This window comes from Giraffa tippelskirchi, chromosome 5 (genome assembly GCF_054371585.1).
Source record: "Giraffa tippelskirchi isolate mGirTip1 chromosome 5, T2T-mGirTip1v1.2.pri, whole genome shotgun sequence".
Classification (NCBI taxonomy): domain Eukaryota; kingdom Metazoa; phylum Chordata; class Mammalia; order Artiodactyla; family Giraffidae; genus Giraffa; species Giraffa tippelskirchi.
In genome coordinates, this window is record NC_137279.1 from 9,491,886 (window position 1) to 9,504,054 (window position 12,169).

Below are 12,169 nucleotides of genomic sequence, written 5' to 3' on the forward strand. Positions count from 1 at the left end.
GAGTGAAAAATGAAAGTGAAGTCGCTCAGTCGTGTCCGACTCTTAGCGACCCCATGGACTGTAGCCCACCAGGCTCCTCCGTCCATGGGATTTTCCAGGCACGAGTACTGGACTGGGTCATATGGTACCTCTATATTTAAACTTTTTTGAGGAACTGCCAGACTATTTTCCACAGTAGCTGCACCATTTTATTAATACATTCCCCTCAGCAACGTCTGGGGTTTCTAATTGCTTTACCAAAACTTATCATCATCTTTCTGATTGTAGTCATCCTTGTAGGTATGAAATTATGTCTCTTTGTGGTTTAGATTTGCATTCCCCTGAAGACTAACAATGTTGAGCACCCATTCATGTGTTTTCCGTCATTTGTATACCTTCTGTGGAGAAACATTATTCACATTCTTTGTCCACTTTTAATTGGGTTGTCTTTTATTACTGAGTTATAAGAGTTCTTTATAATCACTAAATACAAGTCCTTTATCAGATATATGATTTGAAAATTTCTCCCATCCTGTGGGCTATCTTTTCACTTTCTTGATAATATCCTTTGATGTGCAAGTTTTTCATTTTGATGAGGTTCAATTTACCTTATTTTTTCTTTGGTTGCTTATCTTTGTCTGTTCTATTAATATACAGTTGTTTCCATGGAGAACTAACTAACCAAATGTTCTCCTCAATTTGATTACATCCCTAATACAATAAACTGCTTATTCAATTAGCACGTCTGGTCTCATTTTTTCCTTTGAAAAGAGTAATAAGCGGTTGTGCTTCCCCTGATAGAGGGGAAATGAATAGACTGAAGCTTTAACCACATTATGGTATGGAATTACTTCCCTCAGAGGAACACTGGGAATACAATCCTGAACGCCAGGTGCTTAACTCAAACCTCGACTGCTAAACACTCAGCACCCCTGTACTGTCTTCCTGTCTTGCTACTCTGAGCTCCAGCCCACCTCCTCTTCTGGCCTCCAAATGAGGACACTTCCCGTCCTCATAGCCCTTCCCTGCTTATTCCACATTCTGTGTCCGTGGCTTTCAACCAGGCCCCTAAACCTCCCGCTATGGGTCCAGTCCTCACCTCTATCCTATCAATCCTGTGGCACTCGCTGCCTCAGGGCATCTCCACCCCAACACCACACCCACTGAAGCCTGGTGTGTCTTCTCGTCCAGCCACTTGCCCCTCTGGACTCTATCTCTGCATGTTATTCTCCAACTCACCTGGCTTCAAACCTCAGAATCTTCTTTGATTCTTCCTTTTCCCTGTCCCCCACATCAAAGCAGCCTATCATATCAGCCTCCAGCCTCTGACATGGCGCAGTTGCCTTCAGTTCAGTTCAGTCACTCCGTCGTGTCTGACTCTTTGTGACCCCATGGACTGCAGCACGCCAGGCCTCCCTGTCCATCACCAACTCCCAGAGTTTACTCAAACTCATGTCCATTGAGTCGGTGATGCCATCCAACCATCTCATCCTCTGTCGTCCCCTTCTCCTCCTGCCTTCAATCTTTCCCAGCATCAGGCTCTTTTCCAATGAGTCAGTTCTTTTCATCAGGTGGCCAAAGTATTGGAGCTTCAGTGTCAGCATCAGTCTTTCCAATGAATATTCAGGACTGATTTCCTTTAGAAATGACTGGTTTGATCTCCTTGCAGTCCAAAGGACTCTCAAGAGTCTTCTCCAACACCATAGTTCAAAAACATCAATTCAGTTCAAAAACATCAATTCTTTGGTGCTCAGCTTTCTTTATATCCAACTCTTACATCCATACGTTACTGGAAAAACCATAGCTTTGACTAGATGGACCTTTGTCAGCAAAGCAATATCTCTGCTTTTGAATATGCTGTCCAGGTTGGTCATAACTTTTCTTCCAAGGAGTAAGCGTCTTTTAATTTCATGGCTGCAGTCACCATCTGCAGTGATTTTGGAGCCCCCCAAAATAAAGCCTCTCACAGTTTCCATTGTTTCCCCATCTATTTGCCATGAAGTGATGGGACCGGATGCCATGATCTTAGTTTTCTGAATGTTGAGTTTTAAGCCAGCTTTTTCACTCTCCTCTTTCACTCTCATCAAGAGACTCTTTAGTTCCTCTTCACTTTCTGCCATAAGGATGGTGTCATCTGTGTATCTGAGGTTATTGATATTTCTCCCAGCAATCTTGATCCCAGCTTGTGCTTTGTCTAGCCCGACATTTCGCATGATGTACTCTGCATATAAGTTAAATAAGCAGGATGACAATATACAGCCTGCTTATATTCCTTTCCCGATTTGGAACCAGTCTGTTGGTGAAAGTAGTCTGGTGGAACCAGTCTCCATGTCCAGTTCTAACTGTTGCTTCTTGACCTGCATACAGATTTCTCAGGAGGCAGGTCAGGTGGTCTGGTATTCCCATTTCCTTAAGAATTTTCCACAGCTGACTTGCTTCACCTTAATCCAGCCCCACACCCTGCCACACTGATCGTCCTTATGCCCACTTCATTCCTTACTGTTCTAATTCATTTAAATACTGCTGCTCCCTAGCGAAAGTCCAAACCCCCAATCCTGAAACCCGGCCCAGTCTGACCCAGCCAGGCTTTCCTACCTCACCTCCCTCTGCTTCTCTCATCAACCCTCTGTTCCAACCACTGTGCTTCCCATTGATTCTGAAATGTCCCATTTCCATCCCCACCTGTATGTGTTTGCACATGCCACCCCTCCTCCCCGGCCAGCCATTCTTTCCCACCCATACATCACCCTTCCATTGGATTAATCCCACTTCATTCACCAACCAGCCCTCGTTCATTCATTCCTGAAGCCCGTCTCCAGCATTTCTTTGGCCTTCGTTCACTCATTCATTCAAGTTGGCTTAGATAAGATGCTTTCCTGCTCTAAATCCCCACCTCCCTCTCCCAGAGCACTGATATAAGTGGAGCACCTAGAGAGGGCCAGGCTGCTAAGCACTGGGTTTACAGTGAGGGCAGAGAGGGGACAAACCTTCGTGCCTCACAGACCTCAGGGGCAGGCCCAAGGGGCTGACACAACTAAAGAATTACAGCCAGTGAAAGTGCCCTCTCAGCTGTTCTACATGCTACAAAAGAAAAGTAATGCACGCTAGGGAAGCAGGTAACAGGGAGAAACAGACTGCATTTGGTCGTTTAGGGCAGGCTCTGTAGGAGGGTTAAGCTCTTCTCGGGGTAACCTGCCTGAGCTCCTGGAAGCAGGCCATGTCTCACTCCCTTTCTTTGTGGTTTTGGCATTTGGCACAAAGATGAAGGAGTCGGTGAGTGACTCTGGCGGATGACAGGCAGGAGTTCGGGACAAGAAAGCCCCTCATCCAGGAACAACTGAGCCAGAGGGAGAACACATTGAGAGAGACAGGCCTGGGTTCAACGCAAGCCCTGCCACCTGTTCAGTCGGAACACAGTACTTCTCCGTGCCCCAGGTTTGTCTATCAACTGGGACTAAACATCTCCCTCAGAGTGGCTAGGAGGATTACAAAGAAGTGATAAAGTCTATACAGAAAGCCCCACCCAGGCCTGGTACAGGAAACCACCGAGCCAGTGTGGCTACTGTCATCAGTACCACTGGTTTTATCACCGTGAGGGGACTGAGAGGCACGCCATGAGCTCAGAAAGCTGGACACCACATCGTCCAAGTCACTACTGAGACCAGCTGCAGGGACTTCTGAGCACCGGGCTGGCTAAGGCCTAAACAGGACATGCATCCAGCCGAGTTTCCCCAACAGCAGGGAAGGTTCTTGCTCGCCTACGAACCAGCCAAAATCGGCTCTGCCTGGGGGCTGGCTTCCTGCTCTGACTGATCTCGGGCATTGAGGCCCCAGGAGTCTGAGGCAGAAAGAGAGGCTGCTAAGGTTGAAGGTCATCATGGCCGTGTCCTCATTTGCCTGGCATTTATCTCTGAAAGGAAACACAACAGGAAAGTTCATCTTTCCAAGTCTGGCCTCCATCCTCTTCCTGCTGCCTCCATCCATGTCTTCTGCCTCGGGGCAAGAAGGCCATGCAGGGCCCCGTAGGCAAAACAATGACCCACCAAAGGTATCCACGTCCTCAAGCTTGGAACCTATAATTATGTCAAGTTACAGGGCAAAGATGGGATTATAGCTGCCGATTATCTGACCTTAAAACGGGGGAATGGGACTTCCTATTCAGTGGGTAGGAGTCCGCCTGCCAGTGCAGGGGACATGGGTTCAATCCTGGGCCAGGAAGATCCCACACACCTTGGGGCAACTGAGCCTGTGCGCCACAACTACTGAAGCCCACGTGCTCTGGGGCCTGCAAGCCACCAACTGCTAAAGCTCATGCACCTAGAGCCTGTGCTCAAACACACGAGAAGCCACAGCAAAGAGAAGCCTGTCACTGCAATAAAGAGTAGCCCCCATTCGCCACAACTAGAGAAACTCCACATGCAGCAACGAACACCCAGCGCAGCCAAAAAACACACAGATAACTAATTAAAATAAAAACAACAACAGGGACGTGATTCTGGATTACCTGCATGGGCCCAGTATAATCACAAGGGCTTTTTAAACATGGAAGAGGGAGGCAGAAGTCAGTGTCAGAACAAGGAGATCTGAGAAAGACCTGAAGGTGGAAGAAGGGACATGAGCTGAGGAAGGCAGGCAGCCCTGAGACGCCGGAAAAGGCACTACAACGGATTCTTCTCTGGAGCCTCCAGAAAGGAATTCAGGCCTGCTGACACCTTAACTTTAGCCCAGGGAGACTCATTTTGGACTTCTGACCTCCAGGACTGTCAGATAATAAATCTGAGCTATTTTAAGTCACTAAGTTTGTGGTAATTTGTTACAGAAAAGATAGAAACTAATACACAAGGCTTTCAAATACTTCTCCCTAGGACCTTAGGGCCTCGGAGGCAATGTCCAGAGTCAGAGTGGGGGCAGTCCTGCTACAACCTTTAGCACATTGGAATTTAATAGAAGGATGCGTAAGTTATTTTTTTAAAAAACCACAGGTGCAGTAGAAAGCATCTGGGGTCAGAGCCTGATGCAGTCAGTCTGCAGGCCAGCTTCAAGATTCTCCCACAATGCACTTAACCTCCCTGAGCCTTAGGGCCTCAAGTGGAATCAAGAGGATGACCGCCTCACAGGGCTGTTATGAGAATTAGACGGGCCATGGGGATGACAGAGCCTGGCCCAGGGGACGCAGTCAGTCAACATTATCGCCCTTCCTGCCCCTTTCCTTCTACAAAGTCTTCTCTAAGGATCAGGCACAATCACAGACTTTCCGATCCCATCCCCTCCCCTCCAAATATCGGAATCCAGAGGAGCAAAATCCCACCTCCCTCAATCCACCCAAGAAGCTGGAGTCAGGCGGGACTCCACTCACTCACTCACTCACTGAAGCATTCATTCAACAAATCCTTATTGCACGGCCAGGGCTGAGTGGGGAAGCAAAAGGGACTGGTCTCTACCTTGGTGGAGTTTCTAGGCTAGTAGACTACACAGATATTAACCCAACAGTCAGGCAAACTCTTACACCATTCCATCAGTGACAGTTGCAAGCCAGAGACACAGAGGTTACCAGGGACAGTGGACATGATCTAGCCAGGTGGTCAGACAAGGCTTTGCAGGAAAAAAAAAAAGACTGAGCTGACAGCTGAAAGATGATTACGCTTTAACTAGATGACAGGCAGAAGAGAACTCCAGGCAGAGGAATAAAACAACAAAAAAGCCCGGAGCGAGGCCTGAAGTAAAACGCCAGCAAGGTCAAGGGGCAGTGGGGAAGTGGGGAAGGAAGGAAAAAAGAATGACTCTCGGATCCAGCTGGGTGGTGATGGCATTGTCCCTGGAAACAGGAAACACTGGGAGAGGGTCAAGCTGGCAGTGGGGAAACCATGAGGTCAATTTTGGACGCGTGGAGTTCGAGGGAACTTTGGGACATCTAGGCAGAGCCATCATCTGGGAATCAGGGTACGCAGCATATGTAAAAAGGTACCTCTGGGCCAGAGATAAAACCATGGCAGACACATGTGAGCAAACAGTGACTGAAGCAGGGGAAGGGGCCTGGGTAAGGCCACCCACCAGAGACTGAGAGAAGGGGGCCTCTGACAAACATTTAACTCCCAAGAGCTGGAGGGTGACTGCAAAAGAGGCTGGAAGGGGTGGTCTGAGAAGTACAGTGTCACATTATGGAAGCTAAGGGAGCAGAGTGTAGGCAGGAGGAACAAGTCGTGGAAGTATCAGATATGTTGTCACTGCCAGGCTCTGCAGGATGCCACCTTACTGATGGGACCAGCTAGCTGGGCAACGAAACTGGAGAGGCCTGCTGTCGGCGACATGAGCCTACCAGATAACCTCCCCGAGGGCCCTGGGAAGTGACCCGGGTATCAGAGGCTCAATACCGACCGCTTCCCAGGGAGAAAGAAACAGAAAAGCAGAGACCCAAAGTCCTTGCCGTTGTATCCAATGGCCGGGCCTCAGGATCCAGCTCAAACCAGAGGACAGAAAAGAGCGGATGCCGGCATGACCACATCCTCTGTCCCGAGGCTGGTTAAACATGTATGGCTGCAAAACGAGGGTGATACTGCAGATCCAACACCGGGCAGGGACTGCCCCTCTGACACAGGTGTCCGGCTGGACTGGGGCCTGCAGCTGCAGCAATGGCTCAGCACCGGGCACGTCCACCCCCAGCGCTGAATCCACTCACCTGGTAAGATCCCTGGACCCTGGACTTTGACCGTCTCCTTGTCCCGCTCGTCGGCCTGCTCTGAGTTCTCAACCACCTGATCCAACTCCTCACTCAGCTAAAGGGAGGAACAAAGAGAACAAAGAAGTCAGCTACATCAGCTTTGCCTTTCTAAAGGGCTAAAATAAGAAAGCAGAGGCTGGTTCTCACTTAATTATCACCAAGAAAAAAAAAATCATACATTGCAGGGTACGTGCATGCGTGCACGTGAAGTCACTTCAGTCCTGTCTGACTCTTTGCAACCCCATGGATGAGCTCCTCTGTCTACGGGATTTTCCAGGCAAGAATACTGCAGTAGGTTGCCAGGCCCTCCTCTAGGGGATCTTCCCGACCCAGGGATCAAACCGTGTCTCTTGACATCTCCTGAATACCCAGGAATAGAACCATGTCTCTTTACGTCTCCTGACCGGGGCAGGCGGGTTCTTCACCACTAATGCCACCAAGGAAGCCCATGATGCAGGGTATGTTATACCATCTCTACAGATGAACACAACGAAGCTCAGGAATTTCAAATAACTTCTTATACGTTATTTTTCCAAGGCTGCCATAACAAAGCACCACAAACTAGCTGGCTGAAAACAACAGGAATTTATCCCTTCATAGTTATGGAGGCTAGCAAGCTGAAGTCAAAGTGATGGCAGGGCAGGTTCCTTCCGAAGGCTGTGACAGAGAACCTCTCCCACGCCTCTCTTCTAGCTCTAGGTAATGCCAGCAAGCCCTTGTGCTCCCTGGCTTTTAGATGCATCCACTCTCCAAACTGTCTCCATCTTTACACGGTCCTCCTTCTAATAAGAACACCAAGCATGATGATATAGGGCCATTCTCCTCCAGTACAACCTCGTCTTAACGAAGTACATCTGCAGTAACCCTCTTTCCAAATAAGGTCACCCTCTGAGGTGCTGGGGGTGAGGACGTCAACGTATCTTTTCAGGGAACACAATTCAACTCACAAGACTTTCCATGGCCACAGAGACAGGAGCCAAATCCAAGTTAGTCTAGTTCCAAAACCCACGCTCTTAATCACTTTCCGGAGGAGGAGGAAATGCAAGCTTAGCGTCTGCTGAGGCAGAAGATGGAACAGTGAAGCTGGCGTCAGAGCTAAAGTCCACCAACTCAGGCTGCAAATGCAGAACAAAGTGGGGATGACAGGCCACCCCAGAGACAGGTGCTAATTAGCAGGCTAAGAGCAGGCAACCTCTACCTCACTTCCTCAGTGTTCTCACCTGTCAAATGGGGACAACGATACGGTGATAACTGACAAGGCTCCACAGTATTAAGGAGAAAAGCAAGGAAGACCAAGACCAGAGTGTTTCACTCCAGGTAGCAGCCAGCAATCCCCTGGATTGGGAGGGTGGGGGCGGGGATAAATTTCCCCAGTATTTTCTTAGGTTCACAATGTCAACACTCAAGGTCTCAAGATTTTTTCTTTTTTAAAAATATTTTTTCTCATTAAAAAAAAATAAATTTACTTATGTATTTATTTCTGGCTGTGCTGGGACTTCCCTGCTGCTCAGGCTTTTTCTCTAGTTGAAGCAAGTGGGGGCTACTCTCTAGTCGTGGTACGTGGGCTTCTCATCGCAGTGGCTTTTCTTGTTCCAGAGCACAGGCTCCAGGCACACGGGCTCAGTACTTGTGGCGCATGGGCTTAGTTGCTCCATGGCATGTAGGATCCTCCCAGACCAAGGATCGAACCTGTGTCTCTTGCATTGGCAGGTGGATTCTTAACCTCTAGGCCACCAGGGAAGTCCATTAAGACATTTTCATTAAAAATTCATCTCTAAGAGACCTGAGCTAAAATAAAGCTCTTACGTACCTAATACTCTTCCATCTCCTCCATACCTGCCCTTTTAGAATCAGGGAAAATTTTTAGTTTAAAGCCTTCCAAGCCCAAAAGAAAAGGAAAACCAACACATGAAAGAGGGCTAGGAGCTTAAAGAAGATACCAGCAGACCCAGGCCCCCAGTGGGAACACAGACCAAGAGGGCCCCAGGGTTCTCGCTGGCCAAAGGGAAAGGGAGGTGCAAGTCTTGGAAAGGCCCAGCACTCTCGGATCCAAGCTTCACACAGGTTCAGCCTATAACCCTAACAGGCTCCTAACCCAGCTCCCCTCCTGACTACCTGAAGCCATAATAAACTCACCTTCTTGTCCGGCCCTGGACAAGTTCTCCAGCATGATGCCTGCAAGAAAGAGTCAGGAGGCCTCCTTCTCCTGAAGGTGAGAGACAGGACCTTCAGAATGGGCCATTGGGGAAGGCAAGGGGAGGGGTCCTTCCAGTGTTTCCACCATGGGGAAACAGAAACTGAATCCATCCTTGGCCTTTTCCCTGCAAGCAGGGTAACTGCGTATGTTTTAGCAAACGTGTTAGGAGCTCTGCTTGAGAAGGGGACGGTAGAGTTTACGTGCGGATGATGAGAGACAGGGTCCTATAAACCAGGACCCCAAAGCTTGCCAGAAGCAGGAGCTGCCCACACCCTGTTAACGAGAACTAGCATTCACTGAGGGGCCACTACTGCCAGGCACTGAGCTAAGCACTTTACATACCAACTCAGCTAATCCTCACAGCCCCATGAGATAAGGACTACCATTACCTTCATTTTACAGATAAACTGGAGGCTCAGAGAAGCGACTTGACAAAAGTCACACAAATGGCAAGAGGTGAGGCAGGATAGAAACTTGGGCTTTTTGACTTGAAAGTCCTAGTATTTGGGGATTCCCTGGTGGCTTAGTGGTGAAGTATATAGCTGCCAATGCACGGGTATGACCCCTGGTTGGAGAAGATTCCACATGCCAAGGAACAACTAAGCCCACGCACAACTACCAAGCCTGTGCTTGAGAGCCCAGGAGCTGCAACGACTCAGCATACACGGCCTCGAGTCTGTGCTCGGCAACAAGAGAAGCCCCCGCAATGAGAAGCCTGTGCACCGCAACGAACAGCAGACCCCACTCACCACAACAAGAGAAAGTCCGCACAGCAACAAAGACCCGGCAGAGGCAAAAATCAATCAAAAAAAAAAATTTTAAATCCTAGTATTTGTCCATTATGCTCTGTTCCCTATAAACCTGAAAACTCGCAGAGTCAGGAAAAGATACAACTCATTCCCCAGGATTCTCTCACTGCCTCGGGTACAGAATCTAGGGGCCACAAAATCCCTAGCACTGGCTAAAATCCAACAGGCTCCTTTGGGATAAAGGACATGGTAGGAGAAACACAGAAATTTGTCCCAAAGTCAGATTCTAGCTCAGATCCTGCATTAAAAAATGGCAAACCTCAGGCAAATATATCATCTGTTTTCAACTTGGCTTCCCTTTCTACTACAGGGCGAAGCCATCTGCTTTACAGACTCCACACAGTATCATTTACAAAGGGTGAAATGTACATAAGTATTGATCAGTATTGCTCAAGGCAGCAGTTCACATGTTCACATGAGAAGGACTGACAGAAACTTCAGACTAGTCTGGAAAGTCAGACCGCATGGAGCATGTGAGATTTGAGATCCCTCCTTGTAAAATAAGGGAATTTTAACCAAAGGACTTGAAGAAGCAGTGTGAGCACAAGCATAGCAGGAGCACATTTTAAAACGGTGAGTTTCCAGTGTGGTCACAACCCAGGTGGGTGAGGAGATGATGACGGATACAGTTGCAGTGCTGTCAGAGTTTGCCAAGAAGTCCGGGCTGTTCTGGGCAGACCAATGGCAGCATCAGATGTATGTATAAAGGGATGCTCTGGAATCAAGGTAGTGAAGTGAAAGTCGCTCAGTTGCGTCCGACTCTTTGTGACCCTATGGACTATACAGTCCATGGAATTCTCCAGGCCAGAATACTGGAGTAAGTAGCCGTTCCCTCCTACAGGGGATTTTCCCAACACAGGGATCGAACCCAGGTCTCCCACACTGCAGGCGGATTCTTTACCAGCTGAGCCACAAGGGAAGCCCAGGATCAAGGCAGGACCTTGAACAAATGCGCACAGCATGGGAGACACCAAACAGGGAGAGCTGATCAGGGCAGACTCAGGGACACAAACCTGAGGATGGAGGATGTAAGCTGCCTGAACTTGCCAAGGGAGGGGAGCACGGTGAGGAGCACAGGGGAGGGGAGAGCACCGGAGACGACCAGGATTTGGGACCCTTGAGGAGGAGCCGGAGGGCTGGAGTGAGGAGGAGAAGCTGGTCGGGGGGAAGAGCTGGGACCGCTCGTCGGCAGCTCAGGACAGGCAAGAAAAGAGACAAAGAACTGGAGAGAGTTACAGTCGTGGGAGGAGGTGAGACAGGAGAGAGAATCCGAACGGAGCGAGAAGCAACTCTGCGGGAGAAAGCACATTTTCAAAGCTTGCTGGCCATCCAGACGCGCTGTGGTGGTCGCTACCGCTAGCAGCTGAGGGGCCACGAGGCCCTGGGCGTGGAGGGGGGGCTGCCGCCCAGCGCGCGTCTACTCCGGCCGGGGCGGAAGGAGGGCGCGCGAGTGGTTCCACTTGTTGCAAAGAACCCCGCGGTCCTCGAGGCGACCCGGGGTCCTGCCCGGCGGGCCGCGCTGCCGCCCGGGTCCGGACGAGGCTTTTAATCAGTCACCGGCTGGTTACAGGTCGCGGCTCCGGGGCCCCGGGCTCCATCCTTCGGCCCAGCGACGGCCGCGTCCGGAGGAGGCTCCGCGCCCCGCTTCCTTCCTGCTCCGCCGCAGCTCGGCACGCGGGGGGACCCCTCCCCCGACCGCTCCTCGGCTGCGCGCTCTGCCCGCCCGGACGCCCCCCACCCCGGCCACCTCAGAAAACGCCCGGACCCCCGAGACCCGCTCCACCTCGCGGCAAACTGTGCTGTCGCGCCCTCCCCGCCACTGCCCTGCGTGTACCTCTTGGTAGGACGTGGAGAGCTCCTGGCGGATCATGGCCCTGATCCGACTTAAGGCACACCTGAGCGCGTTCGAGTTCGCGAGACGCAGCTCCCCGAGAACGGCCGCCACAGCCCCGAGATCCGCCGGCTCTCGGCGGAGACGCGAAACCTGCTCGGAGGGAGGAGCGGCTTCGGGACCAAGGCGGGGCCGCACTCGGCGCATGCGCCTCGCGCCCCACGGGCGCCGGGGCCGCGAAAGGCTTGCTGGGAAATGTAGTTCTGGGCAGGGGACGGTTCAGTCCAGCCGCTCAGTCGTGTCCGACTCTTTGCCACCCCATGGACTGCAACACGCCAGGCCTCCCTGTCCATCACCAACTCCCGGAGTTTACTCAAGCTCATGTCCATTGAGTCGATGATGCCATCCAACCATCTCATCCTCTGTCGTCCCCTTCTCCTCCTGCCTTCAATCTTTCCCAGCATCAGGGTCTTTTCCAATCAGTCAGCTCCTCGCAGCAGGTGGCCAAAGTATTGGAGTTTCAGCTTCAACATCAGTCCTTCCGATGAATATTCAGGACTGATTTCCTTCAGGATGGATTGGTTGGATCTCCTTGCAGTCCAAGGGACTCTCAAGAGTCTTCTCCAACACCACAG

General features: G+C 50.6%; 1 protein-coding gene across 6 annotated transcripts in view; it reads right to left on the reverse strand.

The window, feature by feature from the left end:
• PACC1 (proton activated chloride channel 1) overlaps positions 1 to 11,693 on the reverse strand; it is a 47,747-nt gene extending 36,054 nt beyond the window's left edge. For 4 of the 6 annotated variants that reach the window (XM_081489759.1, XM_081489756.1, XM_081489760.1 and 1 more), the window contains exons 1-2: positions 11,538 to 11,693; positions 6,656 to 6,752 (exon numbers count right to left, since the gene is read on the reverse strand). In XM_081489759.1, the coding sequence (XP_081345885.1) occupies positions 6,656 to 6,752; positions 11,538 to 11,573 (133 nt within the window). In that variant the 5' untranslated portion in view covers positions 11,574 to 11,693. Of the gene's footprint in view, positions 1 to 4,483; positions 4,574 to 6,655; positions 6,753 to 11,537 lie in introns of all 6 variants that reach the window. The other 2 variants (XM_081489762.1, XM_081489761.1) reach the window with 1 other exon arrangement.
• Between the last annotated feature and the right edge of the window lie 476 nt (positions 11,694 to 12,169).